Source organism: Gobio gobio (genome assembly GCF_949357685.1).
Source record: "Gobio gobio genome assembly, chromosome: 14".
Taxonomy (NCBI): domain Eukaryota; kingdom Metazoa; phylum Chordata; class Actinopteri; order Cypriniformes; family Gobionidae; genus Gobio; species Gobio gobio.
In genome coordinates, this window is record NC_137107.1 from 18,877,699 (window position 1) to 18,894,233 (window position 16,535).

The 16,535-nt window shown below is 45.2% G+C and overlaps 1 protein-coding gene across 6 annotated transcripts in view; it reads left to right on the forward strand.

Moving 5' to 3' along the window:
- The window catches only part of rnf145b (ring finger protein 145b), a 43,202-nt gene extending 27,107 nt beyond the window's left edge, over positions 1-16,095 (forward strand). For all 6 annotated transcript variants that reach the window (XM_079835386.1, XM_079835382.1, XM_079835384.1 and 3 more), the window contains 3 exons: positions 7,867-8,014; positions 12,499-12,855; positions 13,714-16,095. In XM_079835386.1, the coding sequence (XP_079691512.1) occupies positions 7,867-8,014; positions 12,499-12,855; positions 13,714-14,184 (976 nt within the window). In that variant the 3' untranslated portion in view covers positions 14,185-16,095. The remainder of the gene's footprint in view (positions 1-7,866; positions 8,015-12,498; positions 12,856-13,713) is intronic.
- Positions 16,096-16,535: the final 440 nt, after the last annotated feature.

Genomic DNA, 16,535 nt, shown 5'->3' on the forward strand with positions numbered 1-16,535 from the left:
CTCTGCTGCGCCACTATCATAGTTTTCTTTTAAAGGGTTAGTTCACCCAAAAATGAAAATTCTGTCATTAATTACTTACCCTCATGTCGTTCGACACCCGTAAGACCTCCGTTCATCTTCGGAACACAAATGAAGATATTTTAGCTGAAATCCGATGGCTCGGAAAGGCCTCCATTGGCACAATGCACTTTACACTCTCAAGACCTATAAAAGGTACTAAAGACGTCATTACAATCCATCTCACTACAGTGCAGGTTCTACAATAACTTTATAAAGTGGCGAGAATAGTTTTTGTGTGCAAAAAAAACCTAAATAATGACTTAGTAGTGATAGTGATGACCAATTTCAAAACAATGCATCATGAAGCTTCGAAGCGTTATGAATCAGTGAGTCGATTCAGCGGTTTGGATCGCCAAAGTCACGTATTTCAACAGTTTGACACACGATCCGAATCATGATTCGACTCGCTGATTCATAACGCTTCGAAGCTTCATGATGCATTGTTTTGAAATCGGTCATCACTATATAAGTCGTTATTTAGGTTTCTCTTACGAGAGGTTCTCTCGTATTGCGTAAGTTCCTTACGCTACGGGAAAGTATTCTTTCTTCGAGATTTCTGAAAAACCCAAAATTATCCTTAATTTTGTAACATTGTCAACGCAGTGCGGCAGCCTGGCAGACCATAGCAGGCTATTCCAGCGTGCTATTGGCTGCTCTGCTGGCAACTGCAGCAGCCTATCGGTGAGCCCGCGTGACGTGGCGACCAATGAGGGCGCTTCGCGCCCACCTGGCTTCATTTGCCTACAGGTGGGGCGTGGCCACGTGTATATAAGCAGGGCTCACGGGCTGCATATTCGATTTTCTTTTCTTCAGCGAAGCCCTTCGCATCGCTGGATCTGGAACCCGCCGCCGTGACCGCGCAGACAAGCAAGCAGAGGACAACGCCTGAGGAAGCCGGCAGCATCGCGCCACCTTCAGCCTTCCGTGCCTGCTCTGCTATCCGGCAGCCCCATATCCTTTTACGCTCAAAGTGTTGTCGCCGCTGCGTCACACTTTTCACAAAAAGAGCCGAGCGTTGATACAAATGTCTCGTTCCACCTGCGGCTCGTGTCACGCGCAGCTCAGCTCCGGGGACCGCCATGTGATCTGCGCTCTCTGCCTGGGCCGTGATCACGCCGCCGCCGCACTCCACGCTGGCGGATGCCAAGAGTGCGAAGAACTGACGATGTCGACCCTGCGGGCTCGACTCGTCCTGTTCGAAGATGATATCCCTCCAGTCCCTGCCACGCCGCGCAAGAAGAAGCGCCGCACGCAGCGGACTCCGGAGCTCGCAGAGAGAAGCTCGCCGGAACCTTTCCCGCCCGCTTCACTCTCGCCTTCCCCGCCCCCACCCCAGGCCGCCATTTCTGTTGCCGCCTCCGGGGATGAGGCGGATGCGGCCGCGGAACGCGCCGACAGCTGCTCCATCATGGCTTCCGACAGCGAGGACTGGTCTTCCGCGTCCTCTTCAGTCCGGGGCTCCGGACGCTCTCGAGCGGATGAGGACGCCGAACTCTTGCGCCTTCTCACCCGGGCTGTCGAGCAGCTAGGCCTCGAATGGGCCCCGCCCAAGGTGGCAGCGCCGAACCGACTTGACAGATGCTTCCTAAACAGTCGCCGCCGTGCGCCCACCTCCAGGACTGCACCCTTTTTGCCGGAGCTTCACGAGGAGCTCGCAAAGTCCTGGAATGCGCCATTCTCCGCGAGGGTCTCGTCTCAGGCTTCTTCGACGCTCTCACAAGTTGACGGCGCGGCCGAGAAAGGCTACAACGCTATCCCTCCGGTGGAAGAGGCGGTCGCAGCGCACCTTTGCCCGCCTTCTGGTTGGCGCTCAAAGGCTGCCCTCCCGTCTAAGGCCTGCAGAGTGACGTCATCGCTGATCGGCCGCGCTTTCGCTGCCTCCGGTCAAGCTGCGTCCGCTCTGCACTCTATGGCCGTGCTGCAAATCCTCCAAGCTAATCTCCTCCGCGACATGGACGAGAAATGCTGTGACGCTGAGTTAATCACGGATTTGCGAAGCGCGACGGATCTCTCCCTTCGCGCCACCAAGACCGCAGCACAGGCCCTCGGACGCTCTATGGCCTCCCTCACGGTAGCTGAGCGCCACCTCTGGCTCACGCTCGCGGACATGCGAGAAACAGAGCGCGCGGCCTTCCTAAACGCCCCGCTCTCTCCGTCTGGGCTTTTCGGACCAGCGGTCAAGGGGATCGTCGACCGTTTCTCCGAAGTGCAGAAAACGACGCAGGCCATGAACCTTTTCCTGCCTCGACGCCCCGGCGCTAGCAATAGCTCCGCTGCTCGCCGTCCTCGTGACCAGCCAGCAACGAGCTCCGCGCAGCGCCCAGCGCGGCCCCCTTCGTCTCAGAGAAGACCGAGCGGCCGCCCCAGATCGCGCTCTTCCAGCCGTGGTAAGCCGCCTCCACCTCGGGGCCCCCGGCCTAGGATCACGCTGAAGCCCGAGCCTCCAAAGTCCTCCTAGCAAGAGGCGAGAAACGACGGTTAAGTCCCGCCGCGGCCGGACCACCGTCAAAACTCTTTTTCCTGTCAGCCCCCACCACTGTGGCTGCTGCAGATGGATTTCACGCAGCCAACGAGCCGGCAAAAATGCCTTCTCGCCTGTCAATAACCGCCGTTTTTACGGCGAACCAGAGAAATCACAAAAGTTGCATTATTTCTGGTCGCACGGCTCGCGCCGTATGTGTTTCAAATGCAGTAAATGTGCCCACTTTTCTGTGTTCACCCCTGCACACAAGCACTATAAACCCTGTGTCCCCCACTCACATAAAGCGGCCACCGGCCGCTCGAGTGCTAGAGTTAGGTCACGTGTCCGCTTGTTTGCGTCCACGACTAACCACCACACGCGCTGTCACACAGCCACTCTTAACCGGCCATGGTCCACGCCTAAGAGTTGTGCCCGCTCAAACGCGCTCACACATTTTCGCGAACATTATGCCTCACGCGCCACGCCACACACCATTTATTTTCCGCCCAGGGTGGCCGGAGCGATGAGTGTAGGGCCGCACACAAGCCACTCCCCGCTCGAAGCGGCAGAGATGCAGTGTGTAGGGCGGCCAGCCATCGCGAGCGATCGGCTGGCCCACAGCACAGAGAGCGCGCGCACTGCGCCCGCCCCTCCTATACGGGCCGTCAAACCCGCGAAGCGCGGCGTTTCGAGCCCGGAGGCCGTTCTATCCCGTGTGGCGCACGCGAGAGCGTGGGAAGCCATTCCAGGTGTATCAGAATGGGTGCTGAAAACAGTGAAGCACGGCTACACTCTGCAGTTCGCTCGCCGCCCTCCGCGCTTCTGTGCGCGTACAGAGACGAGAGTGAGCGAGGAAGTAGCACATCTACTTCGAGCAGAAATAGCCACGCTGCTGTGCAAAGGGGCTATAGAACCGGTTCCCCACTCTATGAGCGAGTCAGGCTTTTACAGCCGGTATTTTCTCGTGCCAAAAAGGGATGGGTCGCTCAGACCGATTCTGGATCTGAGGCGTCTGAACAAAGCTCTTATGAAAAGATCGTTCAAGATGCTCACGACCAAGCAGATCCTCGCGCATATTCGCCCGAGAGACTGGCTAATCTCCCTAGATTTGAAAGATGCATATTTTCAAATCAAGATAACGCCGCGTCACAGGCCATTCTTACGATTCGCCTTCGACGGCCAGGCTTATCAATACACCGTCCTTCCGTTCGGCCTGTCACTAGCACCCCGTACATTTACGAAGTGCATGGACGCGGCCCTCGCTCCTCTGAGAAATCGAGGGATGCGAGTATTGAACTATCTGGACGATTGGCTCATCCTGGCGCAGTCGGAGGCCGAGCTCCTCGCCCACAGGGCAATGCTGCTCAGCCATCTGGACAGCCTAGGGCTCACGGTCAATTGGACCAAGAGCTCATTAGTGCCCACGCAATCAACCTCATTTCTGGGTTTGAATCTGGACACTGTGGCAATGTCAGCCCGCCTGTCACCCCATCGCGCGCGCCAAGTTCGGCGCGTGGCTGCGTACTTTCGGCCAGGCAAAATCGCACCTCTCAAGCTGTTTCAGAGGATGCTGGGACGTATGGCCTCAGCTGCAGCTGTGCTCCAGCTGGGCTTAATGCGCATGCGCCCGCTGCAATGCTGGTTAAACGCCCGAGTGCCTCACAGGGCCTGGGCGTCCGGTGGCTTCAGGATCAGAGTGACTCAGGGCTGCGTGTCAGCCCTAGAGCCCTGGTTAGTAGCCGACTGGTACCAGAGGGGAGTGACGATGGGAGCCATCTCACACCGCAAGGTCATCTCGACGGACGCCTCCACCACGGGTTGGGGCGCCGTTTTCGAGGGCAGATCAGCCTCGGGCCTTTGGTCGAGCGAGGAAAAACTCCTACACATAAACTGTTTGGAGATGATAGCGGTAGAGAACGCGCTCAAGCAGTTTCTCCCGCTTATACGAGGACACCATGTGTTAGTCCGGTCGGACAACACCACAGTGGTGTCCTACGTGAACCGGCAGGGCGGTGTCAGGTCCAGAGGTCTGGGCAATCTGACAGAACGCCTGCTCGTGTGGGCACACAGCTCGCTGCGCTCGTTGAGAGCTGCGCACGTGCCGGGTCACCTCAATGTGGGCCCGGACAAGCTGTCCAGGGGCCTCATTCTCCCAGGAGAATGGTCCCTGCACCCCCAGACAGTCCAGCTGGTATGGCGCCTGTTCGGCAGAGCGGAGCTCGACCTCTTTGCAACAAAAGAGAACGCCCGCTGCCCGACGTTTCTGTCCAAAAGCGAGGATGCGCTGTCCCAAACTTGGCCCAGCCTCCCGCTGTATGCTTTCCCGCCGATCTCCCTATTGCCCCAGGTCATAGCGAAAATCAGGGAAACGCGCCGTCCGGTGCTCCTTATAGCACCGCGCTGGGAGAACCAGATTTGGTACCCAGAGCTGGTGAAGCTGTCGCACTCACCCCCCTGGCCAGTTCCGCTGAGAGCAGACCTTCTCTCTCAAGCAGGAGGCTCAGTTTGGCATCCCCATCCAGAGCGATGGTCTCTGCATGTATGGGTGACCAACGGATACCCGTTGACCTGCCCGAAGGGGTTATGAACACGATTTCACACTCTAGAGCCCCCTCGACGAGGCGGTTATATAGTTCTAAGTGGTCGGTGTTCACTGAGTGGTGTGTTTCCAAGGGATTGGACCCACAGCAATGTGGGGTCCAGCGGGTGCTCTCCTTCCTCCAAGAGCTTTTGGAATTGGGCAGGTCCCCTTCCACGCTCAAAGTGTATGTGGCGGCTATAGCAGCGTTCGCTCAGACGACGCTAGGTAGCACGCTAGGAAGGAACGAGCTCATCGTCCGTTTCCTCAGAGGAGCCAGACGGATGAATCCCCCGCGGCCCCCGTCGGTTCCTATATGGGATCTGGCCTTGGTCCTAGAGGCCCTGAAGGCTCATCCCTTTGAACCGCTCGAGACTGTGGAACCAAGGTTCCTTTCGCTGAAAACCACGTTTCTGATAGCTCTGGCTTCAGTGAAACGCGTGGGGGATCTACACGCGCTCTCAGTGAGCCCGACGTGTATGGAGTTCGGTCCTAATGACTCTAAGGTCATTCTCAGACCGAGGCATGGTTATGTCCCCAAAGCGATCGGCACTCCCTTCAGGGCGCAGATTATCTCCCTCTCGGCTCTGCCAGCATCCGATGAGGGGGACGGTGGCAATTTCCTCTGCCCTGTCAGGGCATTGAGGGTTTATGTCACACGCTCCGCCGCCTTCAGGCGTTCTGAGCAGCTATTTGTTTCGTTTGGTGGGCGCACTAAAGGTCTCGCCTCCTCGAAACAGACCCTGTCCAGGTGGATAGTGGACGCGATTGCAACTGCATACGCTTCCAAACACCTGCAGTGCCCGCTAGGTGTCAGAGCACACTCCACCAGAGGCATGGCCTCTTCGTGGGCTTGGGCCAGAGGGATTTCCATCCACGATATCTGTATGGCGGCAGGCTGGGCCTCCCCGTCTACGTTCGTGAGATTTTACAATCTGGAAGTTCCTGCCTTACAGGCGAAAGTGTTATCAGTTCAATAGGGCCGTTGGTTCTGCCCAGTGATTCTGCGCAGACATAGCTCACATACTGGTAGTAAGTTCGGTACTAGGCTCATGTGAATTTGAAGGAGACCGGCGGTGCCGTTCCCTCATTTACGAGACGAGCTGTTGTGAGTTTGAAGGTGACCGGCGGTGCCGTTACCTCACTCATATAACAAGATATTGTGAATTTGAAGGCGACCGGCGTTGCCGCTCCCTCATTCATGAGACAAGGTGTGGTGAATTTGAAGGAGACCGGCAGGTGCCGTTCCCTCATTCATGGGACAGGGTGTGGTAACCACCCGTCGTAAACCACCCGTCAGTTCGAATGAAGTGTCTGTATATGTGGTGGCCCGTTTTTTCTTTACCGGCCACCCTGCCCGAGCAGTGTTATGGTCCCCGGTTCCCTGGGATACATATGCTGTATGCGAGGCGCGCACGGCGTTGACAATATGTTCCCGTAGCGTAAGGAACTTACGCAATACGAGAGAACCTCTCGTAAGAGAACGATACTCGGTTACTTAACGTAACCTCGGTTCTCTCTAGAAGAGGGAACGAGTATTGCGTTCCTTGCCGTGCGCCCCGCTGGCTTTTACGCTTCAGAACTAAGAAAACCGAATATGCAGCCCGTGAGCCCTGCTTATATACACGTGGCCACGCCCCACCTGTAGGCAAATGAAGCCAGGTGGGCGCCACGTCACGCGGGCTCACCGATAGGCTGCTGCAGTTGCCAGCAGAGCAGCCAATAGCACGCTGGAATAGCCTGCTATGGTCTGCCAGGCTGCCGCACTGCGTTGACAATGTTACAAAATTAAGGATAATTTTGGGTTTTTCAGAAATCTCGAAGAAAGAATACTTTCCCGTAGCGTAAGGAACTTACGCAATACTCGTTCCCTCTTCTAGAGAGAACCGAGGTTACGTTAAGTAACCGAGTATCGTTTTTTTTGCGCACAAAAACTATTTTCTTTCTAATCCCTTTCTAATCTTTCACTTTGCTCTGATGTGCAATTTTTTTCCTTTAAACTATCCTGAGTTTGAAAGTATATACATTTAACTGCTGTGATTACATTCACTGTTGTGTGCTGCCACTTTCTGGAGGTACCAGTTCACAACACACTTGCTTCAATATTGTGGAGTAGCATAGCAATAACGAAAAGGGCAACTAAAAACTCAATGAAGTAGGGAAATACTCTGAATTATATTCTCAATTTCGACAACATGAACCAAACTCTTCCATTCCTCAGTAAAAACTGCAGTGTTTGAGGGTGGGTCAAAGTAGACGTTGTTCACAGGCAGCCAATGAAGACCAAAGAGGAGTAGTATTATGCTAATTTGTTATAAACCTATATTAGGTACGTGCAGGAGGAAGTAAGACTGGAATTACTGACGACTCATTTCAGGCACTTCCGAATTGGTTCTTTCTTTTGGTAAACAATAACTCCATTTATCTGCACTTTGATCCTTGAAACTTTGCAGACCTTTTACATTCACAAACAGCTATATAACACACTACATGAAAGGTAATATCCAAAAAAGCATAATGGGGGCACTTTAACAAAACATTTCTAACAAAAGGGCAGGTCAACAATTACAAAATTGTCTTAAGACGGTATGAAAAAAAACTAATGTTAAGTAGTTTTTAAATGCTTTATTTTTTATGTTTTTGTTCCCTGTTTTAAATTGTACTGTGCATGTTTTTTCATTCTAAAACTCTCTAGTACTTGCAGGGGGATATGTGTGTTCTGTCTGAGGACTGTCTTGAACCTTTCTTGTGTCTTCTGTTCTTGCAGGAGTCTGTGGAAGCACTTCCGAGCAGTGAGTCTGTGTCTTTTCCTGCTGGTCTTCCCTGCTTATATGGCTTACATGATCTGCCAGTTCTTCCGCATGGACTTCTGGCTGCTCATAATCATCTCCTCCAGCATTCTCACGTCACTGCAGGTACACACACCTCACACACAGCACAGATATAAAAACCCTTTATCACGGCACAAAGACAAGTTTTGTTAGATGAAGTGCTGTAGTTGTATGTTGAATTGTTTTTTGTTTTGTTTTACTGTTTCAGAGGCAGATAAAATGATTACATTTAGATTTTTTTCTTGAATGTTTAGCACACTGAAGGAAGTGATTTAAGAAAGGAAAACTCAAATGAAAATGTTAAAATACTAAATAATGTGTAACGCATGCATGTGGGGCTCGACATTACCGTTTGTCTGGGACAAGTGGATTTTTTTGAAGGGGCAAGTGAAAGAGAATTTTACTTGTCCGACCGGACAAGTAGCCTGATTAAAACTTGATAAAAAATAACTAGGAAAGTATCGAAACGTGAGAATGATTCAGATTTTTTCAGTGTAAACAGCGATTGATAAAGAATAGTGTATTTCACGGTCGCGCTTTGTAAGAGACTTTCGTTGAGAACTCAAATCAACTGAGCGTAACAGCATGAAACTCACAAAAGAAAAATTATATGGTAAAAATTCTAAATGTGGAGTTTTTTTATTTATAACATATGGTATAGTTAAGTAACACTACATGACCAAGGGAGCTGTTTTGCCGTATATTATCACAATAGCAAATGTTACATTTGATTTTATAGTAGGGATGCACAATTTTATCGGTACAACATCGGACGATAAACGCTTAAAATATAAAAATCGGCATCAGCCGATAGGACAAAATTATGCCAATATGCCTTGCCAATATGATAACATGTTGATATATACGCCTGCAATAACTCACATGTGCAAGGAGTGCTATAGCAATATGATCATGTCAGCAGTGTGGTCATTCTTGAAGTAAAAATAAGCCAAAACAAGCAAATACATTGCATATATGGTGATTTTTATATTGACAGTTTTTAAATGCTGCCTTGAATTTGTGAATGTGCGTACAGTCAACAAGTGACTCCACACTCTCTAGCGCGTGCAGCAGAAGCTCCTCCAAGTCCTAGTGCCCGCCCGGTGGAATGTTTTATTTAGTGGGGGCGCTGGTGTTATAGTAATAAAATGAAAAGTAGAATACACAAATAACTTAAAGTTGCTTCTTTTTCTGAATAAATAAAGCAGTAATGATGTCATAAATCACAAGCATGCCACTTGTAAATTAAATACTTAATCTGTAATACAATTTTATGAAATGGATGATGAAAAATAATCCAATGAGCTCTAAAATAATTGTAGAATTTTTATTTGAAGCTAAAGACAGCATCAACTGATGTCATGCCACCCCCACTTCATGTGCACAAACATTAAATCCAGAAATAAAATATTTAGTTTACAACTGCATCGGTCTGGGGTGAAAAATTACTGACTTTATTATTGTTATTTCCAGAGCTTTTAATATACTCTTATTATAAAAATAAGTTTTATTAACATTTATTTGTCTTTAATAAGTATCCTTTTAGTAAGGAGACCTCAGAAATCTGAAACCAGAATGAAAAAAAAAAAGTTTTTGCTCAAAATGGTGTTGATTTCAAACAAAGGGAAAAAATAAACGTGTATCGATATTGGCATCGGCCAAAATGAGTTGAGAAATATCTGCATATCGGATATAGGCAAAAATCCAATATCGTGCATCCCTATTTTATAGCTCAATAAACAAGTAGTTAATATTAAGTTACTTACATTTTAGACACAATATTGACTGTTCTTGTTCTATTTCACCATTGAAAATAGTTTTGAACGAAACTGTTGAATAAGTGACTCAATGACTCGCTCATTAAGTGACTTGCCGCCACCTACTGGCGGTTTCATGTTTAAAAGTATCTTTTTTTTTTTTTCCTCCCAACATGTCTTATTTGTATATTCAAAAAATTTTAAATCATTAATCTCATAACATTATTTATTGCAGATGTAATTTTGCAGTGTAAATTATTTAATTTGATAGATAACAGCCTTATAGTGTCTTTAATGTAAGAATCTGACATGAAAGATGACACATTTAATTATGTTAAAAAATGGCATTTATGAAGGTAAATAACGCCCTGGGTGAATATAATAAAATGCACATTTAAGCAGGTCCTGAAATTAACTTTTTTGACCACCAGCCATTGTTTTTTTTATTTAAAAATCCACCTGCCACACAGTGACTTTACCAGCCTTTTTTTTTTTTGCCTCATAAAGGTGAAAAACAGGAATTGCACAAACATTGTTCTTTAACTTGTACGAATACACATTTAAGTGTTGTCAAGTTATTAACGAAATCAATGTAAGTAATAATAACTCTTTAAAAAAAAAATTATTTATTGATTTCCCATGACAGTCATATACTGACTGCTGCTAATCTGAGTCCACAGATATAGACCTACCGCAGCTCGTATGTACACAAATCACACGCGGCTGTGTTGATGGCTGATTTTGTCACGTAGACAGGTTCTGGCTGCTGTTAGTTACAGCGTTCAGGAACCGTTAAGCTGAACTAAACTAATATTATTATAAAGTTACCGGTTACCGGACATTTTCTCACCGGTTCCCAGCTCCCAACATGCACACGCACACACATCTGTGCAACTGTCATTGAACTCTAGCCTACATTAGCCTACGTTAGCCTTGCATTATCTCATCCCATCTCACCAACAGTTTAATACTTACTCGCACATCCAAACGTAGTCAGAGAAGGGCCTCATCTTCTTTACGATCGCATGAGCGTTCCGAAACAGCAGTCGCATCCTCTCAAACTGCCTAATGAATCTCTCAATTCTCATTGGCTACTTGCCAATGTGGCAGGTAGAGTGACTGTGTTACCCGCCAATTGCAAAATTCACCCGCATTTGGCGCCTGGTCGGGTGTTAATTTCAGGCCCTGTAAAAGCTGATGAAAATATTGCTTCAGAATAGATTGTTTACACCACCAAAAATCTAATCTTTTTTTTTTTTTACTCGAACAAGTGAATTACCGATTTACTTGTCCAAAGGACAAGCACATGACCAGGCTTAATGTCGAGCCCTGAATCGCGATTTAAGATTTTTTTTTTTTTCAATTGAGAACAAATAAATTACAAGCGAGAACACGTATAAATACAGTAGAACAAATATACAAATGTTGATACAGTACCGAAATAAGTTATTTTTTGTGTCTTATCGCCCTTGAATGGTTTATAAAAGCACTTGAATGAATGATTGCTTGGCTGATCATAGAATAGGCATACATGCAGACCATCCTCAGTCGGCTGCTCTCTCGCACATCGCCAGGGCTGGTGAGTGGAACCTAGATAGCGTGACCATATACTGCAGGGGTCGGCAACACTGGCATGAGCGAAAGAGAAGAGAGGTGTATGCATTTAATTCAGATAAATTACCTCGCACCTGAATACAGATCTACAGTTTGAGGTAATCATACCTCATAGTAGTAACACAGCATGTTTTTATTAAGTTAGGAGTTAAAAATGCTAATCAAAGTGTGAGAAATTAACTGCGCAAGTAACTGACTGAAGCACTTACAGCTTGTTGTAGTTAATGCCATACATTTCGGAGATATTCAACTAAGTAAATGGAGTCCTATTAAACATTCCACACTCATCATGATGATGCATGTGAAAACTCACGTTCATGTGTACCTGGTCACTGCATGTGTTTTCTCTGATCGCAGATGAAACTAGAAAAAAACATTGGTTGTAGAAGCCACATATGTAAATGTTACTTCTCTCAAAATGGAAAAAAAAAAAACATGCAAGAGCGTGTCGAACGGCTCTCGGTAGCCAGATATGACAGCGCTACTGCAGCACGCATCGCCGCAGAGAAGTAGCTTAGTATCTCGTCAAGCCGACATGCAAACTGAAACACAAATGAAACTGAAAGCTCAACACACAGTCTTCATTAAAAGTAGTGAGACTAAATGATCTTATCAGTGCTGAGGCCGCTCCCTGTCCAATTGCGGTCTTTGATCTTGAAATGAGCTGATGATAAATAAAATCAAGCTCATATCTTGCTTTCGAACGCCATTACATTTCAAGGGAATCAAAGATTGTTATATTCGTTTTACGGAGACGGTTATGTTGCCATGTGTAAATGGAACAGCTAGCTATCCGATCAGTTCAACCGCATGAATGACCAGGTATAAATAGGCCCATTGGAAATTTGTTCTTCAAAAAAAATGATTAAAAACGACATTAGAAATATATAAGGTTTTGCACTAGTTCTATGTTAGCCATTATGCATATTTAAAATGATTATACTTATACTATATTTATTGGGGAGACCGTGATTAACTCAAACTTAAAAATGACACTTCATGACAAAGAGGTTGCTGACCCCTCGTATACTGTAACGCTAGCCAGGAAGGTGGAAAATGGATGCTGGCTATTTGTTAAAATATTTTTTTTAACTTTTCTTAAAAAGAAAATATTGAACAAATCATTTTTGACAATATAAATAACAAATATGTATACTGAAATGTATAATATAGTAAAAGGGACGCCACTCTTCTCAGGTTCTTGGCACCCTTCTGATCTACATCCTCTTCATGGTGGAGGAGTTTCGTAAGGCTCCGGTTGAGAACATGGATGAGGTCATCTACTGCGTCAATGGGACCTACCGACTCCTGGAGTTCCTGGTGGCTGTGTGCGTGGTGGCCTACGGTGTTTCAGAAACCCTGTTTGGAGAATGGACTGTAATGGGCTCCACCATCATCCTGGTTCACTCCTACTATAACGTGTGGCTAAGGGCCCAGCTGGGCTGGCAGAGCTTCCTGTTGCGCAGAGATGCAGTTCACAAGATCCAGAGCATGCCCACCGCTTCAACATTACAACTCCAGGAACATAATGACATCTGTTCTATCTGCTTTCAGGTAAAAAAAAGACTTTTCTTTAGGGCTGTCAAAAGATTAATCGCGACTAATCGCATCCAAAATAAAAGTTTGTGTTTACATAATATATGTGTGTGTACTCTGTTAATTATTATTTATATATAAATACACACACAAGCATGTATATATTTAAGAAAAAATATTTTTATATATAAAACATTTATATTTATATATATTATAGATTATATAAATGTATATACAGTATATACATGCAAATATTTCTTAAATATATACATGAATGTGTGTGTATTTATATATAAATAATAAATAACTGAGTACACACACATATATTATGTAAACACAAACTTTTATTTTGGATGCGATTAATCGCGATTGATCTTTTGACAGCCCTACTTTTTTTTCTTACCAAGGATGACATAAATTAGAGCGTTTTAGAGCAGTGTAGTCTGATTCATAACCAAATGACTCTTTTACACTGGTTCTTTTTAGTGAATCATTCAAAAAGACTCCTAGACTTTCTATATTCTTTCACACGAGTCCATAACTGATCAGTTAATAATTTAATACATTTTTATAATGCATTTTTCATTTCTTGATTATTAGACAAGCCCTGTTTTTAATGTTTAAAAGCATTAGAGGAGATAAAATTTTTTTGTATGTTATTAAAACTAAAATATACCGAGATGAATCGGAATTGAATCAATTGTGAATCAAAATCAAATATTGAAATCTGTATTGATTATTGAGCCCTAGTTGTTTGGAGTTCTTGAACAATTGTTGCCAACATTTGAACCTGAATTGTCTCTCGCCATCCATTTGTCAACATGTTCATAATTTCTCTTCTGGTTTTAACCATTGCTTCTTGCTTCCATCCTCCAGGATATGAAGTCTGCTGTCATCACACCTTGCAGCCACTTTTTTCATGCTGCCTGCTTAAAGAAGTGGCTGTACGTACAAGAGACATGTCCTCTGTGCCACGGGCAACTCAAAAGCCAATTACAGCCAGTTAGCTCTCCAGGTGCGGCCACCCAAGGCGATCCTCCAGCCAATCAGAACCCTGCAGAGGTGGAGCAGGAGCAAAGTGAACCACAGATGGAGTTGGACACTGAGGAAGGCACCCAAGCAAAAAACACTCCCCTCGTGGAAACCTCAGCTGAGCCAGAGCTTGAAATGGACTCGCTATCGGGGAGCTCGAAAGCCCAGCCCAAAGAATGTGACGTAGCGGCAGAGAGCAGTACAGGCCCAGCTGGTGATTTGGATAATGATGATGATGGTGGTTCATGCAGCTCATCAGATGTCCATTCCGCTTCATGTGCAAATGACAGTGCTCAACTCTTATCGGCCTATTAGGTGTCGCCACACACTCTTCATATTGCCAATGTTGAGGACTAGATGGTTAAGGGGATGGTTCACCCCGAAATAAAAGTTCTGTCATCATTTACTCGCACTCGTGACGTTCTAAACCCTTTTAGTGGAACACAAAAGGAGATATTTAGAAGTTTGTTCTAGCTGCTCTTTTCCATATAATGAACACTGAACGAGGGACAAAAAACATCTCCATACTGGTAGTCTATATGAATCGAAGTCTCCTAAAGCCATACGATTACTTTGTGTAGGGAACAGACCAATATTAGGTAGTTACTGAAAATCTAAAAATGTAATGTTAGTGTGTGTGTAACTTTTATAGAGCTTTCATTCAATACATTCATATATACTATATATATATATGTGTGTGTGTGTGTATATATACATGAATGCATGCATACATACACACTGTTAGTGTTTATATATACTATATATATATGTATGTATTGAATGAAAGCTCCAAGAAAAATCTGCTTAACATAGGCCTTTGCGTTCCACAAAAGAGTTTGAAATGGTGTGCGTAAACGATGACAGAGTTTTCATTTTTGGAATGAACTGTTGCTTAAGAATGGTCACATGTCACTCAGCTCACAGATGCATTTACTTACTTTTATATGATCTGTTCACATTGTTGCTGGTCAAAAGACATTTCAGAATACTGCCCTAAAGAGGAAAAAAACGTAGTAACAGCGTTTTGAATTTGGTGGGCAGAAAGCTTTTCAGTATGCGTCCATTCGAAATATGGAGGTAACGGATGACTCATGATTCTACGCCATGCTATTTTGTCTGTTTAGATTATTAGGAATGAAAAATGTACATGTATATAAATGTGTTTTGGAAGCGCACCCAAATGAGCCGCTGTCGACTCCAGACCCCTGCAAAGTCAAACTGAGGAATGTTATTTAAAGTGCCATTGAGCCACTTGTTTTATCACAGCGAGCCTCTCATTATTTACCCCAGTTTTAAAGGGATGTACAAAGCCGGGAGGCTTTTTCATACATATTTTTGTCTCTCTTTACCATGTGTCACAAACAATGTTAAACCATCAGTGCAGATAACGTCGAGTTGTCAGTTTGGCAGTTAGCTTGATTCTTGGAAGCAGGCATTTTACAAAGTATATTGCAGACTATATAGACTAAACCTGTTTTCTGGTTTTAATGAACATTTAGTGAGTAGACAATCAATTAAATAACTTTTCTTGTTTTGTTTTTTTTAAAAACAGTGGATGTTCATTAAGGACAAAACAGGGGTCAGGTCACCATCACGTATAAATATTTCAGTCATTTTAGTATCGTCTTCTTTCTCTCACTCTTTTTGTTTGTTTGTTTTGTGACACATTCTTGAAAGGTTTGACATTCACCTTAATTTTGGCTGTTGACTTCCAGCAGCGCTTCATTTAGTCTTTGAACGCAGACTTAATTTGCCATTATTTTCTGTCTGAAACGCACTCCATTTTGTTTGCCAGAGACGTCATGCCATACTATATGTTTGCACTAATGTCATTTAAAAGCGAATAATCGATATTATTTTGTCTTGTTGGGCAACAAATGCTCTCGGAGCAGATGAAGTATAGCTCAATATAAATGTGTACATATATGGGCAGATATATTCCCTTGTATATTCTTTTATCATGTTTTTGATATGCCGCACAGTGTTAAAGCAGCAGTGAACGTTATGAAGTGTCCTGAGGACCGTGTGAACACTCTTAAGAGTGGGATTGATGCTTAGGACACTGAACGTTTTCTCGCTGTTCTTTAAGAGATGCATTTCAGAATGCCAGGTTTGTGTGCATGAATACATCCGATGTATGAGCAAACACGAATGACATTCGAAAAGTTCTATCGACTAGTTTTTGCACATTTTTCTTGAAAATAAAATGGAAACGTAGACAGAATTAAGTTGAGTGGGAAGTTTTTATTTGGTGAAATTTTTTGTTTGTTTGTTTTCTTTGTTTTTTGTTAAATTACTGTTTGAGAGAACACAATTTCTCACTTGATAATTAGGTGTGAATCTACAGATTGTAGTTTCCTTCAAACCGTATTAATACCTTATTTCAGATACACAGGTAAGCCATAACATTATGATAATTGTGTTGGTCACAAAAAAGGGATTTGCTGCCAAAACAGCCCTGACCCTCCACTTGACCCCTGAAGGTGTGCTGTGGTATCTGGCACCAAGATGTTAGCAGCAGATCCTTTAAGTCCTGTAATTTGTGAGGTGGGGCCTCCATGGATTGGGCTTGTTTGTTCAGCACATCCCACAAATTCCCGATTGGATTGAGAGGCCAAACTTCGCTCCCCACGAGGATCAATGAGCCTTGGCCGTCCATGACCCTG